Raw genomic sequence first — 9,611 nt, forward strand, 5'->3', positions numbered from 1 at the left:
GTTCTAGTGGGTTTGTACACAAAAATGTTGGGCAGTTTCACAAAGGACCAAGTTGTAAATCTCAAACACTATTTTCCATTGGGGTTATATTAGCACATACAAGTTTGGAAAGATGAGGATTGTTTCCTGAAGTTGCGCATCTTTTGTACTCTTCCCTCAAAGTGGTGATGTTCCATATTTGTATACAGTAAGCACATCTCTTGGGCGTTTCCCTTATTACTGTTGCTGAATGATCATCAAAGTATCTACTTATATTGAATTAGTAGTATCTTTTATATCATCAGGTTCTTCAAATAATTGTGGGTTGTTCCGTTTTATTTTTCAGTTGAAATTGTGGACTCAGTAGAAGCTTATGCTAACATGCTGAGGAATATTTTTGATTTTAGTGCACTGAAAGAACTACTCTCAGGTCAAAACCATCTAAAGATTCGGATAGATGCTATGCACGGAGGTAAGAAAGATTACATAGGGACACTTCCACTGAAAAAGTACAAATGTTCTACTCTAAAACTGCTTGAAGATATATTTTATATTTTGATAAGGAGAGGAAGAGAGACTGTTTTTTCCAAGCACCATCACTAGCTTGAGGAAGCCATTTAAAAAAAGCCTTGTGTTACAATACTGTCGAGTTTTCCACCTTCCTCTTCTTTGTTCCATGAGCTTGAGCTGAAGTTCTCCTGAACAGGGCTGCCACTACCATTAGGCAGAGTGAGACAGGTGTTGAGGGTCACAGAGTGAATGGAGTTGTGTTTCTGCCTTGCACCCTCAGAGTTAGCCTGCTGCTGTCAGGTGCAAGGAAAGAAGATGTTCCGTTACTAGTGTTCAAGGAAAATTCTAGTTTGGTTGGCCTCTGTTTGTAGAAGGGGAAAGCACCATCTTGCCTCAGGCTGCAAACTGTCTTGCTCCAATGCTGCTCTTGAACTTCATGTACCCAAACAATTTTGTGCATATTAAATGTTCAATACCTCTTTAACGTGTATGAGCAGTCAACTATTCCTTAACCACATGCATTTTATAGCAAAATCTTTAAAAGAATACAATAAACTTTTGATTGCCAGTAATTTACATGTTTCTCTTTTATCTGTCCATTCATTGCTAAATCAGTTGTCGGCCCGTATGTAAAAAAGATCCTCTGTGAAGAACTTGGAGCAGCAGCAAATTCAGCTGTGAACTGCATACCCCTCGAGGACTTTGGTGGTCACCATCCTGATCCAAACTTAACCTATGCTGCTGATCTGGTCCAGACCATGAAGACAGGAGAATATGATTTTGGAGCAGCCTTTGATGGAGATGGGGTATGTGGAGCTATTTTCCTTCTGGTTCTCTCAGAGAGGAGAGGACTGTTCCTGACAACATGTGGAACATGAAGAATTGGACTAGACCTATCATTGGCAGAACTTACCGTATTTTTCGCTCTATAAGATGTACCAGACCATGACACACCTAGTTTTTGGAGGAGAAAAACAAGAAGAAAAAAATTCTGAATCCCAGAAGCTGTCCTGGCCGCGTGCAGCCTCTCCTGGGCAGCGGAATGAAGTCTCTCCCAAGAGCCACGCTCCCTTTAGAGAACGTGTGGAGCGTGTGTACAGCTCTTGGAGGCTTTTCCCTGAGGAGGGAGAAGGGCAGCCCTTCTCCCTCCTCGGGGAAAACCCCCCAAGAGCCGCACACACGCTCCACATGGATCTTTAAAGGGAGCACTGAGTAGAGCCTCCCGCCTGCAATTGCTCCATACACACACATTTCCCTTTACTTTTTAGGAGGGGAAAAGTGCTTTTATAGAGCGAAAAATATGGTATATTGAAATCTAGGATGAATTACTTGCTATGTTCTGGAGTTGTAAGGGGAACTTGTTCAGGACTATATGCTACTTATAGAATAATTATAAGCTAGAGGGTTGTAATTTGTATTTATTTTTTGAGCAAAGCTCTATAGTGGCAATCTTCCTGCATAATATCTGGAGAGCGCCAGGTGAACGTGGTGCTAAACTGAGCATAAACATCCTACTCACATTATGCAAGGAACATCAAAATGCAGATTTTAAAAACCACAATATCAATGTTTATAGAGATTCTCAGTCCTTCCCACAGGACAGCTGGGGGCCTGGAGGTGGAAAGGGACAGTCCAGCTAGGACAGGTTCCAAGGTGCTTTTCACTTGCCACCTTCTCTCTCTTGAAATCCTGGATTGTATTGTCAATCTGTTTTAAACTTATCTGAAGAAGTGTGCATGCACACGAAAGCTCATACCTAGAACTAACTTAGTTGGTCTTTAAGGTGCTACTGGAAGGAATTTTTTTATTTTGTTTTGACTATGGCAGACCAACACGGCTACCTATCTGTAACTGTTTTAAACTTGATCTTACTCTCAGAGTTTATGCGGAGTACGCTTTTGATTTTTTTCTTCCAGCCATTTGTATCAACGAGGTAACAATCTGTTGCCACTATTATTATTATTTTACTGTCTTCATTAGGATCGCAACATGATACTTGGAAAACATGGATTCTTTGTTAATCCCTCAGACTCTGTCGCTGTTATCGCTGCAAATATCTTCAGTATTCCTTACTTTCAGCAGACGGGTGTTCGAGGATTTGCCCGGAGCATGCCAACAAGTGGAGCAATTGACAGGTAACATTCTACATGGAAGGCCTTCTGCTTGGTTCATTTGCTTCGGATGGCTCCTCCATTCTGCCAGCTGACTATCTAGGATGGTTCATGTAAATTATGGGTGAACCATGACTAGGAATGAATATGTTTTACACTCTCACATTGTATTCTGTTAGGGTGGACATATGCAAAAGAGAACAGGGCTCTGACACCTTTAATAGCTGTGTACAAGAGAGAATTTCAGTTGACGTGGCTTGATTGATAAACTACTCATGTTGAAAACTCACTCTTCTCCACAACTATGAAATGTCCGGGAGCCACTGTCTACCCTCTTTTCCTGTGTGTGCTCTGGGAACGCTTGTAGGGATTGAATGATGTAATAACAGGAGTGAGGATGATCTGTGTGCAGACAGAACTGGTCGCATGAACTGAAGGTTCCTTTGGAGTCATGGGATTTGAAACCAAATTAATAGATTTATAGCATCCCTAATTCCTCTTTAAGATGGTACTTTCTTAACTGATGCATGTTCTTTTAAAATAGTGGTTCTTAACTGTTGGCTAGATTATTATTACAGCATCTATTAAATGGATTTGTTTTTTCACAGTTTTTAATTGGCTTTATTGTATGTGTCATTTCAGTGACCAGTCTGTTAGCTGAGGGGGAGGATAAAATTTTTGAACACACGGGAAATTGTTGGTTTTTTTAGTGTATTTTTAATTGTTGTTATGCAAGCAGTATTGGCTTGGATTCAAGATACTGGACATGCCTAGTAAGGTTCTGGTTGTTGTTACTATATTATTATATAAACAACCAATCTGCCAGGCAAGCTACTTTTGGGACTCTTCTCCCATTTTAAAAGTGTGTTGTCATGCAGCATGAGGGGCTTTTATTTAGGGAAACCAAATCCAAAGAGCCTCTTTCAGCACACAGATCAAGTTGCATTGGACCTTTGGGACCTGGCCTTGCTCTCAAGTCCCCCTTTGTCTAAAAAGTTGAAATCTGATGACTTCCAGCTCATCCATTCCTAGCCGATGCTTGAGTAAGGTAAGCATGCTCTTAAAAAGCACAGGAAGCTGTCTTATACGTTGCTCCATCTAGCTCAGTATTGTCTACACCAGGGGTCAGCAACCTAAGGCCCATGGGCCGGAAGCGGCCCGCAGAGGTTGTTTCACCAGCCCACGAGCCACCCACTTGCACGCTGTGTTAAACTGGCACAGCGCGGCGCAGGGATTCGCTTCCGCGGCGCCAAAAATCACGTCTCTGCATGCACAGACACTGAAAATCGCACCTGCGCAGAGGTAGACGCTGAAAATCGCAGGCGCGTGCGCTTACACACACGATCCAGCCCACGAAGGGATCTCCACAGGACCGATCCAGCCCAGGCAAGATAAACCTTCCTGACCTCTGGTCTACACTGACTGTCAGCAGCTCTTTCAAATGGGGGACATTCCTACCCTTACCTGGAGATGCCGGGGACTGAACCTGGAACCTTCCTCATGTGAAATAGTTCTGCCACTGAGCTATGGCCGAAAGGGGCTGACTTCCGAAATGAGCCTTGCACCTCTGGTTTATTAAGTGGAATGCCCAATAACAGCTGTTCTTCTCTATAGTAAAACATTGGTGATTCTCTCTTGACCTCTTTTGCAGGGTGGCCAAAGCGACAAAGATTGCTTTGTATGAAACTCCAACGGGTTGGAAGTTCTTTGGAAATCTGATGGACGCAAGCAAACTGTCCCTCTGCGGAGAAGAGAGTTTTGGTACTGGTAAGTAAACAGCCTCAATATCCAGTTGCTTTATTTCCGTTTTTGTACGCCGCCTTATATATTGTAAACAGAAGACCACAACATACCAAACTGACTGCAATAATATAAAAAGCAACATCCAAACAACATGAAAAATTGTTTAAAACATAAAAATGCTACTATAAAATGTAAATTCAGTTCTTGCCGGGGGGGGGGGAGATAACAGTTAAGACACCATACAAAATGCATAAACAGTAAATCAGTTCCTGTTTACAAATATTTTAATAAAAAGGGGATTATAAAATACAATGCATACTTTAGTCAAAAGTATCTCAACACTCAAAAAGACACTCTACAAGATAGCTCCGCCGGTAGAGGATGACGCTTTATGATTCTAAGTATGCATGCTTTATAACTACCATTCCATCAGACATAGCATGAAGGCTTTAATCCCATATACATTTATGTAAGAGTAAGACACATTCTCCTTGATGGGGCTTATTTCTGAGTAGGTATGCATATCACTGTGCTATAAAGCAGAGAAATCTACCTTAGAGCCAGCAGGAGCAGAGGTCTGGATTGAACCCCGTGATTTTCTTTTCTTAAACTCTTAGGGTGACATCTAATTGTGGCCGCCCATCAATGGCAGTGGACTTCCACTGGGGTAACATAATTTACTCTTCCCCTGCAGCCTCCATGAAACCTCTTATTTGTTCAGGAGGATTAAGGGTAGAACAGATGGGGGGTGGGGAGCAAAGAAGAATAAGTTGTAGAAGGGGAAATTCATTAGCATGCTGCCCTTAATATAATATGTTTATAAACCAAACTTATTGTTGACTATGTTTTCTGTACAAACCAGTAGATAACAAACATTTTTACCGGAGAGAGGTCTTAGTATGCAAAATACTTGTTTCAGCCCTCTGATCATAACACACATGTTTCTCAGTCAGTGAAGCATTAATTGCCTACTCTTTATTATGCTTTTAGTGCAGCCATCTACCAACTACCTATATTTTGTGCAAGGTGCAAGTTTTGTGAGTTGCAGATTAGACATTGTTTCCCCCCACTATGGTTAACCCAAGTTTTTCTCCGGTTGTTCTGCTCTTCCATTTGTCTGATTTGTGTGTGCTTCAGGGTCTGACCATATCCGTGAAAAAGATGGGCTCTGGGCAGTCTTGGCATGGCTGTCAATCATCGCTGTCCGTAAACAGAGTGTGGAAGAGATCCTGAAAGACCACTGGCAAAAATATGGACGGAACTTCTTCACAAGGTGAGGATTAGCACATTTCACGTAAGAATTGTGTCATGGCAGTGCCACACATTTTATATGTGGTTAGCTGGAACAGGCAGAACTCCCATAGCCCCATATTCCATGAAAGGAACTAATATGCAAATTTGGAGAATCAAATTCTGCACCAAACGTTAAAATACTGATCAAACAACCTGTTTGAATGTGGCACTTGGGAAGGGGGACCAAAAGCCACTTTACAGATTCAGGAGCTGGGGTGGCTGAGTAGGAACCAAAGAAGAGAGCTCTCCCTACTGCCCCTTATTTTTAATCCAGCGCAAGAAGGTTTACTAGTAAAGCACCCAGCAGAGACTGTATAAAAAGCTAAACATGAAAAGGCATGTCAGGATGGTGGTGGTTACTGGTCATATTTGCCCCTCTGTCTCATTAAAGTCTCCCTGACTACTTCTAGGTATGACTATGAAGAAGTGGATGCTGATGGTGCCAACAAGATGATGAAGGATCTAGAGACGATGTTCTTTGACCGTTCTTTTGTGGGGAAGAAGTTATCAGCAGGGGACAAATCTTACACTGTGGAGAAAGCTGATAATTTTGAGTACAGCGATCCTGTGGATGGAAGCATCTCAAGGAACCAGGTAGAATAAAGATGGACTCGTAGATTTAAATTCCTAGAAAGATATGCTTTGCCTTATAAATCAGTTTATAATGATGCCCTTAGACATGTACACAGATTACTTGAGAAAAAAATAATAATTTTGTATTTAGTTCCATTTTGTAATGGTAAGACCATGCCTGGTCACCTGTGGGAAGCATAGAAGCCATATCAGACTTCTTTGTTCTTCCCATGGCTACAAGGAGCTATTATTCTAAACAATAACTCACACAATTTAGAGCCTTATAATCACAATTTCTATTGGAAAATGTCATAAAAATGAATGCCTCTTATGTTGCCCTCCATCTCCTGAGGTCCTTTTGACTTGATCTGGAAAAGCAAGAGAACATTTCTTTTGGACTCTTGATCATCTAAATCAGGCTTCCTCAACCTCGGTCCTCCAGATGTTTTTGGCCTACAACTCCCATGATCCCTAGCTAGCAGGACCAGTGGTCAGGGATGATGGGAATTGTAGTCTCAAAACATCTGATCTAAATAGTTGTTGCAGACTGTGCAAAAAGAGTGCCATATCCTCCTAGTGGTGCAGCAATAAAACTGCTAGCACATTTGCAAAGCTAAGCAGGGTCTGGTCTGGTTTTAAATTGGATGGGTAACTGCATATTGAGATTCCTGCATTGCAGAGGGTTGGACAAGATGACCCTTGGGGACCCTTCCAACTCAACAATTGTATGATTCTAGGATTCAATATGAGCTTCTCTCATATTGAAGGCAAATATACTTCAGAGCTAAAGTGACACGATGCTTGTCTGTTTCAATGAACAATAGTAAAATGGGTTGCTTCCCTAGGAACTATGAAATCTGAGGATATTTCATCCCTCCCATTGCAAGAATCTGCTGATGTTTCAGAAAGGAGGGGGCAGATTTTGCTCATTACTTACTCCGCTCCAGCCTGACTTCAAAGAGGGAGACTGAGTGTTATCTGTGTATAGATAAGGTCGCTGCTCATGCAGCTGTAACACTCAGTGCAGTCCAGCGTCTCCATTTAGTCTGTAGATAGTTTGTATAGTAGCTGTAGAGAATAAAGGAAGTTATTCTACAGAAGCTGTCGTTTGTGTGGTTCATGCTCTGCTGTGCTCCGCTGACTACTGGAACTGACTTTGGTGCTCACAGCTCTGAGTTGTGAGTCCACAGCACTTAGACCTGCTTCCTGCGTGGAAGGTCTCTGGAAGTGCTTTCCAGCTCGCCTGGCCCAGTCGGGGCTGAAGAGGTTGAGCCCATTCGGTGGCACTGGCTCAAAGGCGAAGCTGACAAAATCATCTGTCCTGCTTGGGTGCAGTTAAGCTCACTTGGAAATAATTTGCCTGCCCTGGTTTCACTGGCCTCAGCCTTTACATTAGCCCCTCTAGAAGCTCTTCTTTAAATGTTTCTTTGCCCTTTTCTTGTCCAGTTCTATTTTGTGTGGTGTCTGCCTTCCCTGAGTCTTCCTATAAACATAGCTAAGTAGTTCATTTAGCTGGATAATAATTAACAGACAAAGGAACTACAAGAAATATAACTTTATGGCATACATAATAGTTCTTTTATGCATCTTTTTAAGCATGTGTCGCTCTGTTCAGCAAAAAATAATATTTGGGACTCTTGTCCCCCAAACAGCAATATATCAAGGATCACCAAAGAGGATAGTTCACCAGCTGTCGGATGTGGTTTTCTAAACATATACACACTTTTTTGTATCTCTGCAATCTGAAAGGAGTGGCCTTCCAGGAAAACTGTTGTTGTGTGTTTTTCTCTTGCTAGGGTTTGAGGCTGATCTTTGCTGATGGCTCTCGCATCATCTTCAGACTAAGTGGTACAGGAAGTGCTGGAGCAACTGTGCGACTGTATATTGATAGCTATGAAAAGGATGCCCCAAAAATATATGAAGATCCACAAGTAGGTTTCATTGCCACATTCTGGACCTCATTCTGTTCCATCTGTCCTTGAGACTCCTTTCCTGGGGTGGGAGTGCTTAGATTCTCATCATTAGACTAACTGATACAGATTTTCATAAATGTGCTCAATTTTTTATTTATTTGTAGCGAAGACTGTGGGAAGTGAAAAAAGGAAGCATAGACTGTCCTCGTCAGAAAAGAAAGAAACAGGGATGCTAGTATATATTAGCATATTTCTGAACAAAGGGGTCATAATGAGGCATACAAAGTACCAAAGCTTATTAAATGTGTAACTATGAGTGCTAGAAAGTTGTCATTCATTTTGTAATGTTAAAACCAATATTGAGTCTGCACTGCATAAGATGATTACAGCCATGAAGCAGAGGAAGATTTAGGGTGCTGAGTCGAGAAGATGCCTCAGGGGATACCACAACAATGATGTAGAACGGAAGGTGAGAGGCAGGAAGGGCCCCCCCAAATTTTGGCATTGCACAGGGTGCCACTGAAATTTGAACTCCCAAAGTCTGCCACTGCATGAAGGTTTCTAGATCTCTAGCTTTATCCATCTTTGCAGTGCTTCTGAATAGGATGAAATAATAAACGTTGCACTGTTTCTAGGATTTTGACTTATTTCTCTAATTTTTGCCTCTTTCCCCTCACTGCAGGTCATGTTGGCTCCCCTCATCTCCATTGCACTGAAACTTTCACAGCTTCATGAGAGAACAGGCCGCACCGGCCCCACAGTCATCACATAAATGTAACACATGAAGCCATTTGGGACAGGTTTCATGGAGTGACTGGCAGCTGTCAATTGGAATTAGCTAGTCTTACTTGCTGTTATCAAGTTTATTCCTAAAAATGCTAGCTAGCACTGTATTTAAAAGCCCTATAAAAGGATAGATGTGATATTTTTTTAAAGTTTACACTATGTGTATGCTGATATACATTGTCTTTTTAATGTCACCTGTTACCTTTATCATTCGTGCAATGGACTTACTTAGTATACACTGCCTTTTGGTTTAGCAGGAATTGTAAGATGTGGCTGTACAAAAACAACAATGGGAGTAAACCCTGGAAAAAGATTACTCTTCCTTTCTCAGGAGATCCTCTGCACAAAGGTGGTTTTCTTTGGTTTTATTGGCAATGTGTAGGCTTTCTTTTTAGCTTTGTGCAACAAAATGTACAATCACTGTGAACAGCTGTCTTTCCAATCACCATGGAATGTCTTGTTTCCAAAAGAAAAACAAGAACCCCAAAGAATCAATTGAACTTTGTCCCATGATACACAGAATGCACTGCCAGCCCTGCACAAAATTCACCATTGATACAAATGTTACAAGAGATTAAAGAAATGAAGCAGTATCACTGTGGAGTGGTTTTATTTATTATGGATTATTTTTATTATCAGCTATCTGAGGTTTATATAGCAATCTTATATAGTCATGCTGCAAGTGGAGCAAAAACAAACAACC

At 41.6% G+C, this 9,611-nt stretch overlaps 1 protein-coding gene across 1 annotated transcript in view; it reads left to right on the forward strand.

The window, feature by feature from the left end:
• Window positions 1-9,501, forward strand: part of PGM1 (phosphoglucomutase 1) — a 30,203-nt gene extending 20,702 nt beyond the window's left edge. Inside the window, exons 4-11 of the mRNA XM_081867210.1 lie at window positions 326-451; window positions 1,105-1,295; window positions 2,470-2,624; window positions 4,252-4,367; window positions 5,481-5,616; window positions 6,047-6,230; window positions 8,006-8,140; window positions 8,805-9,501. Coding sequence (XP_081723336.1) covers window positions 326-451; window positions 1,105-1,295; window positions 2,470-2,624; window positions 4,252-4,367; window positions 5,481-5,616; window positions 6,047-6,230; window positions 8,006-8,140; window positions 8,805-8,894 — 1,133 coding nt within the window. The 3' untranslated portion in view covers window positions 8,895-9,501. The remainder of the gene's footprint in view (window positions 1-325; window positions 452-1,104; window positions 1,296-2,469; window positions 2,625-4,251; window positions 4,368-5,480; window positions 5,617-6,046; window positions 6,231-8,005; window positions 8,141-8,804) is intronic.
• The last annotated feature ends 110 nt before the right edge of the window (window positions 9,502-9,611 follow it).

This window comes from Podarcis erhardii (genome assembly GCF_964252035.2).
Source record: "Podarcis erhardii genome assembly, chromosome: 6".
Lineage (NCBI taxonomy): Eukaryota > Metazoa > Chordata > Lepidosauria > Squamata > Lacertidae > Podarcis > Podarcis erhardii.